At 37.5% G+C, this 22,042-nt stretch overlaps 1 protein-coding gene across 1 annotated transcript in view; it reads left to right on the forward strand.

The window, feature by feature from the left end:
- Nucleotides 1-22,042, forward strand: part of TLK1 (tousled like kinase 1) — a 163,031-nt gene that overhangs the window by 51,803 nt on the left and 89,186 nt on the right. The window contains 1 exon segment of the mRNA XM_017862374.1: nt 15,267-15,338. Within this exon segment, the coding sequence (XP_017717863.1) occupies nt 15,267-15,338 (72 nt within the window).

A 22,042-nucleotide genomic window follows, 5' to 3' on the forward strand; every position in this document is an offset into this window, starting at 1 on the left:
TCATAGGTGGGAACTGAACAATGAGATCACTTGGACTCGGGAAGGGGAACATCACACACTGGGGCCTATCATGGGGAGGGGGGAGGAGGGAGGGATTGCATTGGGGAGTTATACATGATATAAATGATGAATTGATGGGTGCTGACGAGTTGATGGGTGCAGCACACCAACAGGGCACAAGTATACATATGTAACAAACCTGCACATTATGCACATGTACCCTAGAACTTAAAGTATAATAATAATAATAAAAAAAAATTAATTAAAAACATTTTTTAAATAAGTCATTCCTCTCAGTGGTGGTACTGATGTGGGAAGGAGAAATTATCTTTCTGTAATGATTGAAATTCTTCTTATGTGCCTGTGTTGCTTTTATTTTTCTTAAATCAATGTCTCATGGGTGTTTTAAAAAAAATCTATTCTTTTGAAGACTTCAAGTCTGTGTATGTGTGCTTGCAGTGGAACATACTATATGACTGTATGAATGATTATATACTGTATTTTGTTGAGCTTTTTTCCTTCTGATTTCCCTCCACTAATGTGAACTTTTAGAATCACTTTTATTGAGATATAATTAACATACCATAAAAATGACTCATATAACATATTTAATGCTTTTTAATGTATTCACTTTTTTATGCAACCATCACCACTGTCAAACTCTAAAACATTTTTATTACCGCAAAACTGAAACACACAAACATTAGCAGCAACTTTCCTTCTTCCCCATCCTACACTGCATCGCGTGGCAACCACCAATCTACTTTCTCTATCTCTGGATTTGTCTTTTCTGGACATTTTATATAAATGGAGTGATACAATATGAGATATTTTGTGCCTGGCCCTTTTTTTTTTTTTTTTTTGAGACAGAGTTTCACTCTTGTTGCCTAGGCTGGAGTGCAATGGAGCTATCTTGACTCACTGCAACCTCCATCTCCTGGGTTCAAGCGATTCTCCTGCCCCAGCCTCCTGAGTAGCTGGGATTACAGGTGCATACCACCGAGCCTGGCTAATTTTTGTATTTTTAGTAGAGACAAGGTCTCACCATGTTGGTCAGTCTGGTCTCGAACTCCTGACCTCGTGATCCACCCACCTTGGCCTCCCAAAGTGCTGGGATTACAGGTGTGAGCCATTGCGCCTGGCCTTTGCCTGGCTTTTAAAACCTAGCATAATGTTCTCGTGGTTCACAGATGTTATACTATGTATTGTACTCATTCCATTATATGACAGAATGTTCCATTATATGGATGTGCCACATTTTGTTTGTTCTTTTGTGAGTTGTTGGACATTCGAGTGGTTGTTTCCATTTTTTGATGTAAATGTTATGAACTGTTATGAATACTCTTAGAAACTTTTGTGTAACATTTTTTAGTTCTCTTAGGTATATAGATAGGAGTGAAACTGCTGATTCTATGTTAACTCTATGTTTAATGTTTTGAGGAACCATCAAACTCCTTTTCAAAATAGCCACACTGTTTTATATTCCTACCAACAATCCAGCAATGCATAAGAGTTCCACTTTTTCCACATCCCTGTCAACACTTATTATTGTCTTTTTAAATTATAGCCTGTATTGGTCTTCTTGTGTTGCCATAACAGAATGCCAGAGACTGGGCAGTTTATAAAGAAAGAGGTTTATTTAGCTCTTGGCTCTGTAGGCTGAGAGGTTCAAGGGCATGGCCTTGGCTTCTGGCGAGGGGTTTTATACTGCCTCATATTCCAGAAGGCCAAAGGGGAAGTGGATATGTGTGAAGAGGGACTAGGGAGGGGGAACCTTGCTTTGTAACAACGTGCTCTTGCTGGAACTAAATCCAGTCTTGCCAGAGTAAGAACTCACTCATTACTGCAAGAGTCGCACCAGGCCGTTCATGAGGGAGATACAACGCAAGCACCTTTCACTAGACCTTACTTCCCACACTGTTACACTTTGGACCAAATTTCAAAAAAATTTCTTATGCCTGTACCATACTGTTTTGATTATTATTACTTTGTAGTATATTTTGAAATCAGGTACTATGATGCCTCCAGCTTTGTTCTTACTCAGTTTTGCTTTGGCTCTTTGGGTTCTTTTGAGGTTACACATAAATTTAGGGTTGTTTTTTCCATTGCTGTGAAAAATGCCATTGGAATTTTATTAGGATTATACTGAATCTGTAAATCACTTTGGATAGCATAGACATTTAAACAGTATTAATTCTTTCAATTCATGAAAACAGGATATCTTTCTTTTTGTATTGTCTTCAATTTCTTTCAGCAGCTTTATAGTTTTTATTTTATAGATCTTTCACCTCCTTGGGTTTTTTTTTTTTTAAGACAGGGTCTTGCTCTGTCACCCAGGCTGGAGTGCAGTGGTGCCATGTTGGTTCACTGCAACCTCTGCCTCCTGAGTTCAAGCAATTCTGCTTCAGCCTCCTGAGTAGCTGGGACTATAGACGCCTGCCACCACGGCTGGCTAATTTTTGTATTTTTTTGGTAGAGGTGGAGTTTCACTGTGTTTGCCAGGCTGGTCTTGAACTCCTGGCCTCAAATGAGCCACCTGCCTTGACCTCCCAAAGTGCTGGGATTACAGGCATGAGCTACCTCATCTGGGCTGATTAAATTTGTTCTGAAATTTTTGTTAGTTTTTTATATGGTATTATAAATGGAAATGTAAGTTTATTTTATTTTATTTTTTTGTAGACATGGGGTCTCGCTATGTTGATCAGGCTGGTCTTGAACTCCTGGCCTGCTAACTCTAATATTTAGCTAACTCTAATAGTTTCGTGGTGGAATCTTCAGGGTTATCCATATATACAATTATGTTATCTGCAAATAGAGATAATTTTATTTATTCTTTTCTGGCTTGGATGGCTTGTATTCTTTTTTTTTCTTTAGCCTGATTGCTCTGGGTAGGATTTCCAGTACTATATTGAATAGAAGTGGTGAGAATGGGCTTACTTACTTGTCTTGTTCCTGATCTTAGAGGAAAAGCTATCAGCTTTTCATCCTTGAGTATGAAATTAGCTGTGGGCTTATCATTTATTGCCTTTATTATGTTGGGTGCAGTTCTTCTATACCTAGTTTAGTGAGAGTTTAATCACAAAAGGATGTTGAAAGGTTTTTTTTTTAATCATGGAAGGATGTTGAATTTTGTCAGATGCATTTTCTGTATCTATTGAGATGATGATATGATTTTTATTCTTCATTCTGTTAATGTGGTGTGTCATATTTATTGACTATGTATGTTGAACCACCCTTGCATCTCAAGAATAAGTTTCATTTGATCTTGGTGTTTGATGATCCTGTTAATGTGGTGTTGAATTTGGTTTGTTAGTGTTTTGTTGAGGATATTTATATCTTCTAGAATCATTTTTGATAGCTTGTGTCTTTCTAGGAATTTGTCCGTATCATCTTGGTTATATGATTTGTTGGCATGAAACTTTTCATTATATTCTCTTGTAATTCTTATTTCTGTAAGTCAGTGATAACATGAGCTCTTTCATTTCTGATTGTAGTAATTTGAGTCTTCCATCTTTTGGTCTTGGTCGGACTTGCTAAAGATTTGTCAATTTTGTTTTCAAGGATCCAACTTTTGGTTTCATTGATTTTTTTTTTCTATTGTTTTTCTTTTCTCTGTTTCATTTGTTTCTGCTGTGATACATATTTTTCCTTCCTTTGGTTTTAGTTTGCTTTTCTTTTTTCTAGTGTTTTTTGGGTGGACGGTTGGGTTATTGATTCGCGATCTCTTTTTAAATGTAGACATTTACAGTTACAATTTTCCCTCTAAGCACTACTTTAACTATATCTCATATGTTTTGATATGCAGTGTTTTTGTTTTCATTCATCTCAAAAGTTTTTTTCTAATTATCTCTCTGAGATTTATCCTTTGACCTATTGGTTACTTAGGAGTGTGTTGTTTAATTTCTACATATTTGTCATTTGTAGCAAATCTTTATGACAGTCATACATAAACCTGTATCTGCTACCCTCTTCACTCCCTTTAGAAAATTTAGTTTGAGACCAGGCGTGGTGGCTCACGCCTGTAATTCCAGCACTTTGGGAGGCTGACGTGGGTGGATCACCTGAGATCAGGAGTTCAAGACCAGCCTGACCAACATGGTGAAACCCTGTCTCTACTAAAAATACAAAATTAGCCAAGCGTGGTGGTGCATGCCTGTAATCGCAGTTACTCTGGAGGCTGAGGCAGGAAAATCGCTTGAACCTGGGAGTTGGAGGTTGCAGTGAGCCGAGGTCGTGCCATTGCACTGCAGCCTGGGCAACAAGAGCAAAACTCTGTCTCGAAAATAAAAGAAAAAAAGAAAATTTAGTTTGAGGGTATTGCTTGCCCTTACAGTGTCAATCTTTTAAGCATTCTTGAATACATGCTGCCATGTTTTGAGTTTGTGTGTTTGAAAATGTCTTTCTTTTGCTTTCTCATAGTATCTCAGTAGTTTATAGATACCATTTTGGTGTCTTCTAGTTTTAATTTTCTTCAGCTCAGGAAGTTTTCTTTTTAATATTTGATTTTTTTTCTTAATTTGTTTCCTCCCTTCTGAAAACCAGTTATTTTCATAGTAGATCCCCTAGATATGTCCTTTGTATCTATTGTTTTAACTCAGGATTTTAATTTCTTCATATTTTGATGTTATGGGATGATTCTAGTTCATTTTCTAGATTACTAATTTCATTTCTAGCAGTGTTTCTGCCCCTACTCTTTACTGAATTTAAATTTTTGCAATTGTGTTTCACTGTCAACTCTCTTATTTCTAATTATATTTACTTTAAAATTCAAATAATATACTTATAAAATATTTATTTCTGCTTGACCTTAATTTTTCCTCCAGTTGAGCCACCTATTCTGTGTTTGATTGGGGCTCTCCCTTGCAAGCTAGTTAGGCTCCTTAAATTACCTGTAAGGTTTTCTTGTCACAGCATCCATTCTGGTTAGGCTGGTGGTCTTCTCAGTAGTGGTAGATTGGTTGGTGGTGAGGTTTACACCTCTTGCTCCTGGTGTTGGCTACAATCAGGTGGCATCTAGAGCAGCATGGGACAGGTGGATAAGGGGAGTCTTCTCATTATGCAGAAGTGATCAACTTAAGTCTCTGTCAGATCTACCTTTATGTAACCCTATGGACATTCTTCACCATAGATATGACCAGAAAAGCAGGCCTGATCTTACTTATCTACTCTAAATTATTGATTATCCTAGCCTTGTTAACAGTGGTATTAAGAAGGTGTTGCTTAGAATTTTTTTTTAATGGTTTCACGTAGTTTTTAAGTTGAAGTTCAAATTACCTGACATTTTTCTGATTCCTACCTTACCACTGTAGCCCAATTTCATGCCCCACCTTCCATCTTTTCTTCACATTGTACTTTGCTCATAACAACCTATTTGTGGTTCCCTAAATGGATATGGTTTTTCACATCTTTCCTTTGAACATACCCGTATGCCCTTTCTTTTCATCAGATGCATCACTATTTGAATGTCAAGGTCAGATCAGGTATCACTTTAAGGATGTTTCTCTGGTTACCTCTTTCCATCTGATTGCCCAAATCCAAATCTGGTGGACCTCCTGTGTCCCTCTTCAACACCTATGTGTACCTAGACAAAATTTTTCCCATCATATTTTAATTATTTGTTTCTTACTTGACTATTAAGCTCTTGAGGACAAAGGACTGTGTAGCTTATTTTAGTGATCTCAGCACTTAGCTCTGTGTCTGCTGTGTAGTTATGTGCTCAATTTTGGGGGAATGAAATACTTCTACTATAAGAAATCAAAACAGTGTATCCTGATTCAGAAAATTTGGAGACTCAGGCAGTAGGAGGCTAATTTTGAGACTGGCATATATTTTTAAGAGTACCGGGGGAAATTTCTGAATTGCATTTAAGAGTTTACATGGAGTCATGTGGTCCATCTGGACTTGCTTTAATATTATCTTCTTAGCACTGCCCAGTATCAGCAAGCTCTTTGGAACTGAAAATAAGGCCAGTATCTGTTTATTTTACTAATTTTCCTAACTTCTAACCTGTTAACATCACATGAAAAATAATATACCCATCTAGTTGCTTCATTTCTTCACCATATATTTTGAAGTACTCGTGTGTAAGGGTCCATTTAGGGTCCTTGGTTGGTAGACAGAGGACAAAATCCTTGCCCTCAGATGCTTTTAGTCTGTTCCAGTAGTAACCACAGAAGAGCAAGCATAGTTTGGGAACTTCCAGGTGGACATATTCATCATTTTGTCCATGGGGGTAGGAGGGTGGTCTTAACAGTTTGCAGGTTAAACCCACATTTCAAAAAACATGTTAAAGTAGGAAGCATTCTAATGAAATCTATTGGCATAGCAAATGGGTATTTTGGGATATTAGTTAACTAAAGAGATATTTGGGGAGATGGCAGCTACAAACTAAAATCTGAACACTTTGATTAATATTTAGAATTAATTGACAACTACAGAGAGCCATTAGTGGTGGTGCTGATAAGAATGTGGATGGTAACCAAAACTTAGTCTGTTTTACAGTTTTGCCTATAGTTGGTCATAGTCAAAATATGTAGTGTGAAAGTGAATGTCATTGATGGACCAATCTTCTTTAAGATGTTTGAGTTCGTTTTCTACTTTTGTCCACCCCAGATTTTTTGCCAAAACAATTTGGATTTTTTTTCTTTGGCAGAAAAAAACTCCAGCTCTCTAGTACCTTAAGCAAAGAAGGGAAGTTATTGATCGAATATCAGGCAATTCAGAGTGGTTTGGAGGCCTGGAAAACCACAGTTGTACAGGAACCAGGGCACCCTTGGGTGACTAAGCAGCAGGAACTGCCCATCCTTTTCATTGTGGGATCTCCAGTGGATTAAAAAAAAAAAGACACCCCACCCCATCCCATGCTTATTATATCATTCCTTTGAGATTCAAACTTCTGGAGAAGAGAGTTGATTGATTTTCCCCTTTGTTTCTTGATTATAAGTATGGGTAAAGATTACGTATGGGAGAAGGAGACCCTCCTTAGAATTTCTATAGTTGCTGGGCAGGTTGATTTCCAGTCCTACCAAAAATACAAGGACAGGATGGTTTTCTAAAAAGGAACTGTGTTGCTGTCATGAATTTGGAATGGAGGTTGAATACCTAAAATGGGAAATGTTTACTGTGTTCTGAATCATAAGACTTGATTTTCAAACCCCAAATTTAAGACAGTTAATGCTTTTTAAGGATACAAGAAATGTTTATACTAGATTATGTCTGGTTAGATGGGGGCATCTATTGATGAAATATAATATTCCCTCTTAACGCATTTAGCTCCTCTCAAGCATTGAACTCAAGCACTGATTTTTGTGATTTTCGTATGGTCTGTGGCAGAGGTTGGCAAACTTTTTCTGTAAAGTGCCTGGTAGCTAAATATAGGTCATGTGATCTCTATCAAAACTACTCAACTCAGCTCTGCTATATTAGTACTAAAGCAGACATATACCATAAGTAATCAAATGAGTATGGCTTTGTTCCAGTAAAACTTTATATAAAAACCAGGCAGAGAGCCATAGTTTGCTGACCCCCTATCTTATGGCAACTCTGTCCAATAGAAGTTTCTGATATGATGGCCATCTTTTACATCTGTGTGGCCTAGGAAAATCCCAAGGATTTGATGACTTTGTAGCAAAGAAACCATTCAAATAAATAGCATAGACGATAAGTAGTTCTCTTCCTCAGTATATTTAGGATAATGACAAATCATAAGTATACTCAGTGAATGTTCACAAACTGAACACAGTGATGTAAGATTATCCCCATAACATGATTATGACCTAGAGAAAAATCATAAGGAATCTACAAATAATTGAAACTAATAAGTAAATTAGTTAAGGTCATTGATTATGAATCATATATTAAAATCAGTTATATTTCTGCATATCAACAACAAATAAGTAGAAAGTAGAAAATGAAGTTTTAGAGAGATACCATATACAACAATATTAAAAATTGCTAATATAAATATAATGTTAAATATTTACAATAAAATATAAATTGAAATAAATCTGACAAAAGATACCCAAGATATCTTTACTGAAAACTGTAAAACAGTGAAGTCAAAAAAGGCCTTATTAAATGAGCTGCAATATTCAAAAATTGGAAGACTCAATGTTATAAAGCTGTTAGTTCTTACTAAGTCGATTTATAGCTTCACTGCAATACCAATTAAAATCCCAGCAGGATTTTGGGGAGGGTGGAAATTAACAAGCTGGCTCCAAAATTATATAAAAATGTAAAGACCAAGAATGGTCCAGGCAGCCTTAAAGGACAATAACAGAGCTGGGGGAATTATACTACTATATATCAAGAATATTTCTTGATATTATTGGTAAAATTAAACCAGGCACAGTGGCTTGTGCCTGTACTCCCAGCTACTTAAGAGGCTGAGCAGGAGGATCATGTGAGCCCAGGAGTTCGAGGGTGCAGTGAACTATGATCATGCCACTGCACTGCACTCCAGCCTGAGTGACAGAGGAAGACCTGGTGTCTTAAAAAATAAAGAGAAAGTTACTCATTAAGTCAGTATGATATTGATGTGAATAGAAAAATAGACCAATGAAAGAGAATAAAGTCCAGCAGTAGACCCATCTGTAAATAGTAACTTGATCTATGACAAAGGTGATATTGCAGTGCAGTGGGAAACAGTTGATTGTTTTAACAGATGTGCTGTATCAATTGGATATCTATAAGGGAAAATAAATAACTCTTCACTTTGAACTCTTACCATGATACAAAAGTCAATTTCAGGTAAATTGTAGATTTAAATGGGAAAGGTAAAGCAATAAAACTTTAATAAAATGAATAGACTTTGAGATTCAAACTCTTCATGACTTTAGATTGGCAGAGATTTCATAAATAGGTTCCAAAAGGCAGTAGCCAAGAAGAAAAACATTTGATAAATGTAACTGCGTTGAAGTGACACAGTAAAGTGTGAAAAGGCAAACCATAGATTCGTGTCCCGAATGTGGAAAGAATTCCTGCAAATCAAGAAGGAAAAGACACAGCATTCATGTTCATAATTTCAAAAGCCAGGCCAGATGTGGTGTCTTACTCCTGTAATCCCAGCACTTTGGGAGGCCAGGAGTTTGAGATCAGCCTGGCCAACGCGGTGAAACCATGTCTCTACCAAAAGTACAAAAAGTAACTGGGCATGGTGGCGCATGTCTGTAATCCCAGCTACTCAGAAGGCTGAGGCAGAATCTCTTGAGCCCGGGAAGTGGAATTTGCAGGGAGCCAAGATCATCATAGGATCAGGGAGACTTTTGTGTCTGTCCTGTGTTTGAGCTATTTCCTGTATTCCGTAACTTCTCTTTCTTGGTTTATTTGTTTTTGATGGAGCAGATTCCCTGGTTGCTTCTTGAGGAAAGATATATGGGTAGTGAAATTTTTGAGATCTTGCATGTTTTCCTCCTACCCCTTTGTTTTTAGTGTATCTGACGGGTAGGATTCTAGGTTGGAAATCATTTTCTCCGAATTTTGAGTTTTGAAGGCATCGTTCTATTGTCTTCTAGCTTCCAGTGTTACTGTTGCACACTCCAATACCATTCTGATTCCTGATTCTTTGTAATACTCTATTTGTTCTTCCCTGGAAGCTTTTATTTAGGAGCTTGTGTTTGTCTCTAGAATTTAAAATTAATTATTCTGATATATCTTGGTTTGGTTTTCTTTAAGCCATTGTGCTTGATTTTTTAAAAATGTGTCTTTCTAATCCAGAAACATGCTTTCCAGTTCTGGAAGAATTTTTTGAGTGATGTTGGAATTTGTTCATATCTATGCATTAAGCACTTAAACACTTATTGGAAACTTTGTGTAACTAGGCAGGGTTTACTGACTGATGGATTGGTTTTGTTTTTTGGGGTGTTCTTGATACAGGGTCTCACTTGCCCAGGCTGGAGTGCAGTGGCACTATCACAGCTCACTGCAGCCTCTACCTCCTGGGCTCAAGTGATCCTCCTACCTTCGCCTCCTGAGTAGCTGGGACTACTGGTACATGCTATCACATCTGGCCAATTTTTTTTTCCTCTGTAGAGACAGGGTTTCCCATGTTGCCCAGGCTGGTCTCAAACTCCTGGGCTCAAGCCATCCATCTACCTCAGCCCCCCAAAGTGCTGGGATTATAGGTGTGAGCCACCATACCCAGCCACAGATGATCTATTAGGTCATTTCTCTGAAGGACTTATGAGGGATTTATAAAATCTCCCAGAGAGAGATTTTATCATCTCATACCTGTGGAGTAAAAGCTTGTGGCTGCTAACTTTTTAGAATTGAGAACAAGAAAGGGGCCTAAGGGTCTCTTTAGTGTAGACTTTCTACTTAACCTTCTCTGTTTTCTCAGCTGTGCCTTATGCATCTTAGTACAGAGTTCTTCTAGCTCACTATTTCCAGATAGTAAAGTTGGCCTCTAGCATTTATGATGACAAGTCAGCAGTTACTTTTATCCTTTTTTATTCTCATGTGTCCTTTATCCAGCTGCTTTCAAGAACTGTTTTCTTTATCTTTGGTTTTCAGCAGTTGACTGTGATGTGCCTAGGTGTGGTTTTCTTTGTACTTACCCTGCTTGGGGGATTGAGTGAGCTCTTCAATCTATAAATTAATATCTTTGCCAAATTTTGGGATTTTTCTGGCTGTTATTTCTTCAAATTTTTTTTTCTGCTGCTTTTTCTCATTTTATGACTCCAGTTACATGTGTATTAGACTGCTTCATGGTGTCCAACAGACAGTATTTTTCAGTATTTTTTTCTCTGTTCTTTAGTTTGAGTAATTTGTCTTGACCTATCTTCGGTACTGTCTTTTTCCATTCTTCTGTTAAGCCCATTCAGTAAGTTTTCTATTTTAGAGAGTGAAATTTTCAGTTGTAGAATTTACATTCAGCTCTTTTACAGTTTTATTTTCTGCTGAAATTTCCAATCTTGTCGTTTAAGCTACTTATATTAGCTGCTTTATGGTATTTATTTGCTGATTCCAAATCTGTTACTTCATGGTTAGTATCTATTGATTGTCTTTCCTCTTGAGTATGAGTAACTTTTTCTTGTTTCTTCATATGATTACAAATTTTTATTGTATCCTGCACACTGTGAATGACACATTACAGTGACTTTGGAGACTGTTTTTTATTTTTCTTTGTTTTAGGAGGCAGTTAACTTGGCTAGACTGAAATTTAAACTATGTTTCCCTGCAGAGGGCAGCACTGACATCCCTGTTAGTTGTTTTATCTAGGCTGCTTATTGTCTGCTCCGTTTTTTCGTAGATCACTGACAAGCCAGAGAAGTAGGCAGAGTTAATATGGAGAATTTGGGACTCTCCCTTTGTGGATCTTTATTTTCCAGCATATCCCTCCTTACTTTGCAGCCTCTTTGGAAGCACGAAAGTTGTTTTTCAAGCCAGTGAGACTACAGATTTTGATCTTGGTTTCAACTGCTGTCTGTGCAGCTTTGATCTCTGGGACCTTCCCCTCAGCAAAAGCTGTGAAAACAGGAAACCTACCTAGATCTATTCCCTTCTTCTTCCTCTTCCTCTTCTTCCTTTTTTTTTTTTTTTTTTTTTTAAAGACAGAGTCTTGCTCTGTTGCCCAGGCTGGAATACGGTGGTGCGATCTCTGCTCACTGCAACCTCTGTCTCCCAGGTTCAAGCAGTTCTGCCTCAGACTCCCTAGTAGCGGGGATTACAGGCATGCGTCACGACACCCGGCTATTTTTTGTATTTTTAGTAGAGACAGGTTTCACCATGTTGGCCAGGCTGGTTTTGAACTCATGACCTCAAGAAGTCTGCCCATCTCGGCGTCCCAAAGTGCTGGGATTACAGGCATGAGGCACTGCACCCGGCCTCTGTTCCCTTCTAAGTGTTGTCTTGTACTTAGATGCTGCCTACTTTTGGTTTGGGTGGTGGTTTTTTAAAATCTTCTTTTTCCAGAATTTATAGTTATCTGTAGAAAATAAGGTATTCTGTTTTACTGGTGGTGGAATCTTATTCATCTACCTACCTACTTGTATTTTGTTGTTTGTTTTAAAAGATAAAATATTTCATGAATTTTTATTGATATTTCCAATTCAAACTCAGGATTATAAGGTTTTTTTCATATGCATCTTTATACTATGAATTACGATTCTTGAAGATATAAAGCAGAGGATAGAATTGGATATCCCTTAATTATTTTACCTTATTCTGTATTTCACACACATAGTGGTCTCAAAATAACATTAGCACAATGAACAAAGTGGATACTGAAAAATATGCTTTCCATCCCCTAGTTTTAAGAATATTGTATGCATTTAGTCATTAACTATTACATCCTCTCCCTTGTCATTATCATTTAATCTTGATCAACAATAAGTCATATTATTGCTTGCCTTCAATTCTTAGACTGATAAACTATTCATTTTGGTTGTCTTAAGCTTGTTCTATAGTAGATTCTTTAGGAAAGGCTCATGGGAGCAGGATTCCCTAATTCTTGCAGTTTTGGTAACCATGTATCTATGCTTTCCATGTGCTTAAAATAGATTTTACTAAATATAAAACACTTTGCTTTTGTTTTCTTTCCTTGAATAGCTTATGTCACTCCGTTTTCTTCTGGCATAAAGTGTTTGCCTTTGATGTTCGCTTTCTGGGTTGTTACTCTTAGGTGTGCATGGTGCTCTGTCAGTAATTTCAATTTTTTCAATTGAACATTTAAAGAACAACAACTGACAACAAGAGCCTGACAACTGAAAATGTCAGAGACATTTATTTTCTTTTTATTTTGAGATGGAGTTTGTTCTTGTTGCCCAGGCTGGAATGCAATGGTGTGATCTTGGCTCACTGCAGCCTCTGCCTCCCAGATTCAAGTGATTCTCCTGCCTCAGCTTCCCAGGTAGTTGGGAATTACAGGTGTGCACCATCATGCCTGGCTAATTTTGTATTTTTAGTAGAGACAGGGTTTCACCATGTTGGTCAGGCTGGTCTCGAACTCCTGACCTCAGGTGATCCGCCCGCTTCAGCCTCCCAAAGTGCTGGGATTCCAGGCATGAGCCACCGTGCCCAGCCTAGCCGTCAGAAACATTTTCTTTAATTACAGTTTTTACTGTTTTCTGGCTTTAGTAGTTTTTAGGGTCTTCTGTTATCTGTATATTGATCTTTGTTGCTTCATCAGCTGTTGCTTACTCTCAAATCCTTTTTATCTCTTCGTTTCTTTTGATTTCAAAATGTTCCTGTTTTCGCCTTCTAGTTATCTTTTAAAGCATTATCTACTGTATATATTTGCTTTTGGGTTCATTCAGATTTACTTTTATTTCTGAAACTTTTCTTTTATTTTAATGCTTTCTTGAGTTCTGTTACCTTATTTCTGAGTTTTTTGAAATCTGATTTATATAGTTGCTTCATGTCTTGAGTCATTTTTGTAATATCTTTTAGCTCATTTTAAAATAGTAGGTTACAGTTTTTACCTATTTTGTGGATGTGTGTTTCTGATATGCTTTTATTATCTGGATGTTATTCTGTATCTTTCTTTTTTCTTATACCTTTATGACCTACATAATTTTCTTTTGCCTACTTTCATGTGAAATTGGATTTCCTAAACACTTAAATAGCAGGTGTGGTTCAGGATGGCTTTTCTTACAGGACTTTCTCTACTGCTGTTTTTAGGCATGCTTCAAAATTGTGGCATTTGCTTTCTGAGTTTGCTAGGCGACCTTCCCTCTCTGCTTTATCTGAATATTCTCTTTCCATTATTGTAATTGTACCTATATAGTGCTCAATTTTCATTCCACACCCAGTAATTTATACTCATTGTACCACCCTGTTATGTAAAGATCAGTTTCAGGGATTCATAGAGGCCAGACGGCTCTCAGTTCTTAGACGTAACCGTGGACTCCTCCCTCTTAAGTCACTAATTGAAAGTGCAAAACCCTTCTGTACTTAAGTTAACCTAGCTTCTGTACCTGCTTGTTGACTGTTTTAGGTGTCTTTTGTTTTCGGTTATCAGACATCTGTTTCTTACTGTTTCCTCCCGTATTGATAATGATACCATACATTATCTATGGTTGTTGTTGACTTGTTTAAATCTGCTGTTTTGAGGGGGATTCATGGAGATTCTTGTCATCTAGTTTTGTTGTAAATATTGCCCATGGGTTTTTGGTTTACTATTTAGTTTTATACATTATTTTGGTGGGTATTTACAGATGCTCAGACACTTTGCCACTGCCCTTATTGTCCTAGAATCTTTCTAATGTGTTACTTCTTAATTGCTGCTGTTTCAAATTTGATAATCTTGCCATAATTAGATAGCTTATTCCCAGTACTACTTGAATTGTAATTAGTTCAAGTGCTATCCTCTGTTGACAGCAGCTTTTACAGTATCCAGCATAGTACTGGGCATGTATGCAATGGCTCAGAGTTGTCACTTTGGAAATTAATCTAATTTCAATTATATAATTATAGTCCAACTTGCAACCTGTTAATAGTAGGATTAGCAGCCACTCCTGTTACAAGTGGAGGTGAAACGTGAGGATATCAATTGGCTTGCCTGTATGTAATGTTAATTCTTGCCTCATCTTTGGCATATATGCCATGATCTGTCAGCCTCCTTGTCTAAGCATTTCTGGAAGACTTTGATCTGATGTACTGATGGTACAAAAAAGTCACAGAAGCATAGAAGCATCATAGAAGCATATTGGAAACAAAGCAGACATCATCCTACAGAATGTTAGCTCTTTTTTCTTTGTTACAGTTCAAGAATACTGTCAAGGAAATGGAGAAATTCTTGAGCAAAGCAGTTAATTAAAATGGTCAAGATGGTCAAAGAGTTTTTTGAAGAGATTGAGTTAAAACAAACAAACAAAAAAAAAGACAGTTTGTTAATACGGAGAAAGGCAAAGAGGTGTGTTTCAAACGTGATGGAATTTCATAATTGTGAAGGGACCTGAAGAGCCCAAATAGTACTTTCAACCAAAGGTAGCATTAGTTTTTAATACATTGGGTAATAATTTTAGGGATCTTGTCATCCTGACAATGGCTCAATTCCTTTGCTTTTGAACTGGGATTTAAAAAACCAGCTAATAGAAGTTAGTTCCTAAAACACAGCGGAAGTTTATTGACTTTATAAAACTTTTCAGAGTATTTATAGTGTTAAGAATTTAGTATTTCTTATTTTTACCTCATTTGGCTTCCTTGTTTAAAAGAATTATATTTTATTTATGAAGATAGATTATGTACTTTGTAATATGTTTGTTTAAAATTATTCCCAGTGCTTTAAAAAAGTACTCCTAATTTTACTTTTAAAAAATCTTTAACAGGCCTCAACAAATAACGAAAGCTCTAATCACAGTTTTGGAAGCTTGGGATCTTTAAGTGACAAAGAATCAGAGGTAAGTAATTTCATTTTAAATATGGTGCTATTAAAGTAAAAGCTGGAATCACCGTTTTAATTAGTTTTTCGTTTCTTCATCAGTTCTTTTGCTAAAGGTTAATGCTTTTAAAGTTTCTTATAGGAATGTTTTGTTCTGCCTTACGAAGCACAACATTCAGATTGAAGATTGCATTTGGCGTTAGAAAGAAAATACAGTTTCTTTGGTTATGTAGCTGAACTTGTAAATGAATGATGTATATATATTCTTACTGAAGACAGTTATTAGCCATTCATAATTCTGTGAGAGGAAGGTGGTTCTTAAGTATGTTGTGTTTCCCAGTTTTCTATTATTTCCGTTTATTCTTCCCTTTTAGTTTGATCCTTAGTAAGAGTTTATGTACTTTCTGAGATATAGATACACATTTTTCCCCTCTTTTTAGAATTTCTTATGGAATCATGCTGCCGGTTTTCACTTTTTGTATTTTAAAATATCTGAAGAATTCCCTCCCCTCTTGATCCCTCCCCTTTTACCCATTTACTGATCCCACCAAGAAAATATCTGGAATTTTACAAGCGGGCATTTGGATCCATGGTATAATTTACTCTGAGCATGATATACTTGACATCTTTTAAAAATGGGTAGACAGGAAGTTCCGTGGGTTTTAGCATTCATTTGTTGATGTTACAGCTTGACTCTTGTGGATATAGCCTTTTCTCTCCTTGGATGATACAGTTCTGTCACGTGTGTGTGTGTGTGTATTTTCCCTGTCAATCTTATTTCTACTTGATCCATTTTTGTCTTTTTTTCTACTTGGTTAGTATAGACCTATCACCTTGATAATACCAGTAGTTCATTAGCACTCAGAGACTCTTAGGCATTTTGTTTCACTGTTCAGAAGAAAGGGAACTTCAAAGGTGGCATCTTTTTAGTTCTGTGTTATTGAAAGCATCTAGAAATCTCTAGGTAGACAGTTGCGTGCAGTTCTCTGCAGGACCCTGACACTCCAAAGGAGTATGGCATAGGGCTCTCACTCATCAGGCTTTCCCTTCCACAGAAACAACTGGCAGGCAGCTGAAAGGACTGTGCAAGTGACGGGACTTTATCTGCAGTAGGTTCCCTTGAGGTAAGCGTTAGTAGCCCCTGTAGCATCAGATTATCAGTTTAGCTTTTAAAAAATTAACATACTTATACTAAGTCTTTGAAAATTGTAGGTTTAGCTCTAGTCAAAGTTTTTTTAAAAACTATATCAAGAATGTTCTCACTTTATATTTCCTGGACTTTGGAACATTTCTTGATATTTTCCCAGAATTGGGAATATTTAGTAATTTCACCTGCCTCCTCTTTCATAGGCATTTGTGTTATGAAGAGCAATAAAATAATTTTAGATACTTCTCTTTTCTGTTCACTAAATATGATATTTTTGATATATATTTTTTAAAAGCAAAACATGGTGAAAGTTAGATCACTTATCACAGTTATATGTTCTTTATAGGTACCCATATTCCAAATATAAGTTATAGATTTAGTATTTGGATTTTTTCAGAGGAATTAGTCCATAAGAGAATTCAACTTCCCTTTAAAGAGCCCAGGGATCACTTTTGGCTATATTTTAGTTAAAACATGTTTTGTTTCTTAAAAGACCATACTGGCATTTGCAATGAAACACAATTTGGTTAATCATTAGATATACTTAGCTTTATCTGTATTGAAGTTTTGACATTAGAGGCAGCAATAGAAAATTTTGAAAAATCTTTAGGGCCATGTACGGTGGCTCACACTTGTAATCCCAGCATGTTGGGAGGCTGAGGCAGGATTGCTTGAGACCAGGAGTTAGAGACCAGCCTGGGCAACATGGCAAAGCCCTGTTTCTACAAAAAAACACAAAAAATTAGTTGGGTATGGTGCCATGTGCCTGTGGTCCCAGCTACTCCAGAGGCTGAGGTGGGACGATAACCTGAGCCTAGGAAGTCGAAGCTGCAATGAGCCATGATTGTGCTACTGCACTCCAGCCTGGGCGACAGAGTGAAACCCTGTCTTAAGAAAAAAAAGAAAGAAAAATGTTTTGGCTTTTGCTGTTCTGCATTCTCTGTCTTGGATTTTTACAAATTAATGGTTAAGTCTAGTGGCACAGAAATGACTACAGATTATACATTGTCCTTAAGATTCAAAGAAATAATTACTATTACCATTATTATTATTATTATTATTATTTTAGTGTATCTTTCCATTTAAGAAGTTGCTTATCTGGAAAGTGATTCCCAGGTTTTATCTGTGTAGTTGATACCTTAATAAATTCCTTTGGGATGAAATTTTATATATATCAAAATACAGATATTTATAGATCATTAAGTAAACATGAGAAGAAACAGTTGCGGGATGGAAGTACTTTGGTTTTTCCTAGTACTCCTAGTAGTAAAGTTTATGAAGTATTTCATTGTCTTCTGATGTCACTATTTTGGTAATCCATTCTCCGATTTACTACATTTTTAAAAATAGTAGTTTTTGGTTTTGGGAGCAAATAGTACTGGAAGGTTTATTACTTTTTTTTTGAGACGGAGTCTCGCTCTGTCATCCAGGCTGGAGTGTAGTGGCGTGATCTCGGCTTACTGCAACCTCTGTCTCCCAGGTTCAAGCGATTCTCCTGCCTCAGCCTCCTGAGTAGCTGGGATTACAGGCGTTAAGCCACCGTGCCCAGTCAGTTTATTACTTTTTTTTTTTTAAACTGCTGCCTCCTACCACCCTTACCCCACCCTGGATTCCTGAAATTTATATCCATATTTTAATATAATTAATATGCATACCCTATTGTAGTTCACCAACTGGACTTTTCTGTTGAATCCCTCTTAGGATTTGTGATGGTTTTAACTCACTACAATCCCTTTTCTGTACTTTGTTTCCTCCTACCAGTACTCTTTTCAGACATCCAGAATCCTCTTGTTTTCTTCTACCCTAACTATTAAAACTGGAAAGCATCCAATTGTCATTGTTAGGTTGATTAATCTACTTCAAGTGAAATTTTTATTTCAGTTTGTATGCGGTTTATTTTATATATGAATCTGACTTTTGTTTGTTGTAAATGTGGAATTAAATAGAATGAAAAAGTTTTTCCTCTTGTAAATGAAAGAAGATGGTAGGGAGGAAGGTATTGTTTTGATTTTGTTTTATTTTACATCACTCCTGGTCCATTCAGCAGGCTCCAGAAAATTCAGGGTATTTTCAGTAAACATTTATTGCATATCTATTAACTTATAGTCTCTGCCTAATCACAGAGAATATAAAGATGAATAGGATACAATCCCTGCCTTCAAATGAAATCAGTGTTTAGTAGAACAAACATTTAGACTGTCTGCTTCATGAACAGTGTAGGCTGTGCTGTAACAGATACAAGCACAAGATACTATGGAAGCAAAGTGCAAGAAACACCAATTTCATTTGCCTGTAGGGGAAAGGAAGCAAAGAGGTCTTCCTTCAAAGAAGAGATGATAATTTGAGTTTTTAAGAGAGGCCGTGAATTCATCCCATAAGACAGGGCGAGGTATGAAAAGAAGGTATACAGAGGGACTACGATATGTGTTTGCTTTTACATGGGAGTATGACAGATAGTTTAGTTTAAGAGAGGACAGTGATTCTAGCCACTACTGTTCTTTAGATCTCCCGAAAAGCTTTAAAAAATACCCAGCTGCTTCAGTGATTCCCCTGGTTTTCAGACTTCTGGTAGAGGGAGTATATGCAGAAATGGGGAAAGGTAGGCAAGGGTCAGGTTTTGAAGACCCTTGTATTTCATAGTAAGGAATTTGGACTTCAGGTAGAGAGCCATTGAAACAGGGGAAACAAAAGACAAAGTAGAGGTAAAAGGCAGATAGCAATGTAGAGGATTGGATTGAAGGGACATGAAACCCAAGTTAGGAAGATCAGTTTGTTAAGGAATACTGCCTTCTTTATAAAACTCTAAAACCTTCAAGGTTTAATATTAGGAAGAAAAACTTGAGATAAAAGGACTTCTAACTAGTATTTTCAAGTTTGCTGTTTGGGCTCTGCCTTCTTCAGATTCTCTAACTTTGGGTACTGAGACTATCACCACCCAAGGCTGTGGTTCTCAAACTGTTCTGTGCGAATGAATCACTTAATGTTTATGACGGTAGGTCTGGGGTAGAATTTTGCATTCCTAACAAGCTTCTAGATTTCATTAGATTTTTTTTTTCCTTCTTTTTGAGCTGGAGTCTCGCCTGTTCCCCGAGTTGGAGTGCAATGGCACGATCTCAGCTCACCACAACCTCCGCCTCCCAGGTTCAAGCAATTCTCCTGCCTCAGTCTCCCAAGTAGCTGAGACTACAGGCATGCGCCACCATGCCCTGCTAATTTTGTATTTTAGTAGAGATGGGGTTTCACTATGTTGGCCAGGCTGGTCTCGAACTCCTGACCTCATGATCTGCCTGCCTTGGCCTCCCAGAGTGCTGGGATTACAGGTGTGAGCCCTTGAGCCTAGCAGACTTCATTAGATTTTTGAAAAGTAGAATCAGTAGAGTTTGATTACTCGGAATTAGCATAAAGAAGGAAAGGGAGGAGCCTAAGATGATTTAAAGGGATCTAGCTACAGTGCCTTTGAGATAGGCATCACAGAAGGAAGATAACAAGTGTAGATGGTTTAGCAGGAGCTATCTGGAACTCAGGAAGGAGGTCAGGCTAGACAAGAAGAACTAGGGGTCTTTGGCATAGGTGTTAATTAAAAAGGCTTGGTTGTAGATAAGCAGATCTTAGAGTGTGGTTTGAGGATTCCTAGGGGTCCCCTGTGATTCTTCCAAGGAGTCAACAAAGTCAAGTGTTTTTTATAAAAGTGCTAACACATTATTTGACTTTTTAACTTTCATTATCTCATGAATTCCCAATGAAAATTTCCAGAAGCTGTATAATGTGTGATATCACTCTGATTTATTCATTTTTACTCTTTTACACTAGTATATTCTAGTGTTATAATGTTTTAGTTTAAAATCCTAAAATAGTTAAAGATCGATAGTTATACACATGTAAATAAAACCTCTTTGGGGTCCTTAACAATTTTTTAAAAGTTATAGAGGGGTCCTGAGACCCGAAAGTAATAGTAAGTAGAATTAAATATCATAGAAGTCAGTTAAGATAGTGATTGTAAAAAGTGACTAAGAATTTTACACTTAGACTTAATTTTAGTAGATTAATGGGAACAAAATGCCAGATTGTAGTTAATTGAGGAGAAATTGGAAAATGAGGCAATAGCAACAGCAAACATTGACTGCTTTTGGCAGAACCTTGACTGTGAAGGAAAGGAGACAATATCTAGAGTCAAACAGGCTTGACAAATCAATGTGCTAAGGAAAGAGTCATAGCAGAGCTGTATTGGAGACAAAGTGCTGAAGAGAGAGGAAAAGAGAAACAAAACCAAACATCTTTTCCTGGAGGAGGAATGAATGGGTGAAATCCAGACCCTGGGTGGGCAGGGTTATTCATAGACAGGACTAGGAACATCTTTCCCCTGAATTGGGGTAGATGAACTTGCTTATCTGATAACCCTTTCTCTTACTTAACAGTGAAAATAGGTTATCAGCTGAAAGGAAAGAAGCGTGAGTGGGTTGTGGATTTGAGGACTGATAAAAATTTTATGGGAGGACCAGAGAAGAGAGTGTACCAGGGCCACTCATCCTTTATTGAAATGTTTTAGAATACCTGAAGGAGTTAGAAATATGGTCATGTATCTAACCTGCTGGCTAAGAGCCCACATTCTTTTATGAGGATAAGAGCCCATGTTTCTTGAGTACCAGTGTTTTGAAAGTTTTTTTTTTTTCTCTTGAGACAGAGTCTTGCTCTGTTGCCCAGATTGGAGTGCAGTGGCCCGATCTTGGCTCACTGCAAGCTCTGCCTCCTGGGTTCACACCGTTCTCCTGCCTCAGCCTCCTGACTACCTGGGACTATAGGTGCCCACCATGCCTGGCTAATTTTTTGTATTTTTTTTTTTTTAAGTAGAGACGAGGTTTCACTATGTTAGCCAGGATGGTCTCGATCTCCTGACCTCATGATCCACCCGCCTCGGCCTCCCAAAGTGCTGGGATTAGAGGCGTGAGCCACCACGCCCTGCTCAGTGTTTTCTAAGTTTTGAAACATGCCGTGATCCACCTATTTGCAGTTCTCCTTGTAGCACTTTCACTATCTAAACACAATGATCTTGTGTCTTAGTTCATTTTCTGCTGCTGTAACAGAATATCACAGACTGGGTAATTTATAATGAACAGAAGTTTATTTGGCTCTTGGGTCCAGAGGATAGGAAGTCCAAGAGCATGGTGTCAAGCATTGAATGAGGATCACCACATGGTAGGAGATGGAAGGCAGAAGTGAGCGTGTGAGAGAGAGAGGGAGAATTGGGCTCAACTCATCCTTTTAATCAGGAACCCGCTCTGTCAGTAACGAACCCATCCCTACAATAATGGCATTAATCCACTCATGAGGCCTCTACCTCTTTTTCTTTTCTTCTACCCTGCCGAGACCGAGTTTTGCTCAGTTGCTCAGGCTGGAGTGCAGTGTCACGATCTTGGCTCACTGCAACCTCTGCCTTCTGGGTTCAAGCGAGTCTCCTGCTTCAGCCTCCTGAGTAGCTGGGATTACAGGCGCCTGCCACCATGGCTGGCTAAGTTTTATATTTTTAGTAGAGACAGGGTTTCACCATGTTAGCCAGGCTGGTCTCGAACTCCTGACCT

The sequence above is a fragment of the Rhinopithecus bieti genome, unplaced genomic scaffold (assembly GCF_001698545.2).
Source record: "Rhinopithecus bieti isolate Rb0 unplaced genomic scaffold, ASM169854v2 scaffold_63316, whole genome shotgun sequence".
Classification (NCBI taxonomy): domain Eukaryota; kingdom Metazoa; phylum Chordata; class Mammalia; order Primates; family Cercopithecidae; genus Rhinopithecus; species Rhinopithecus bieti.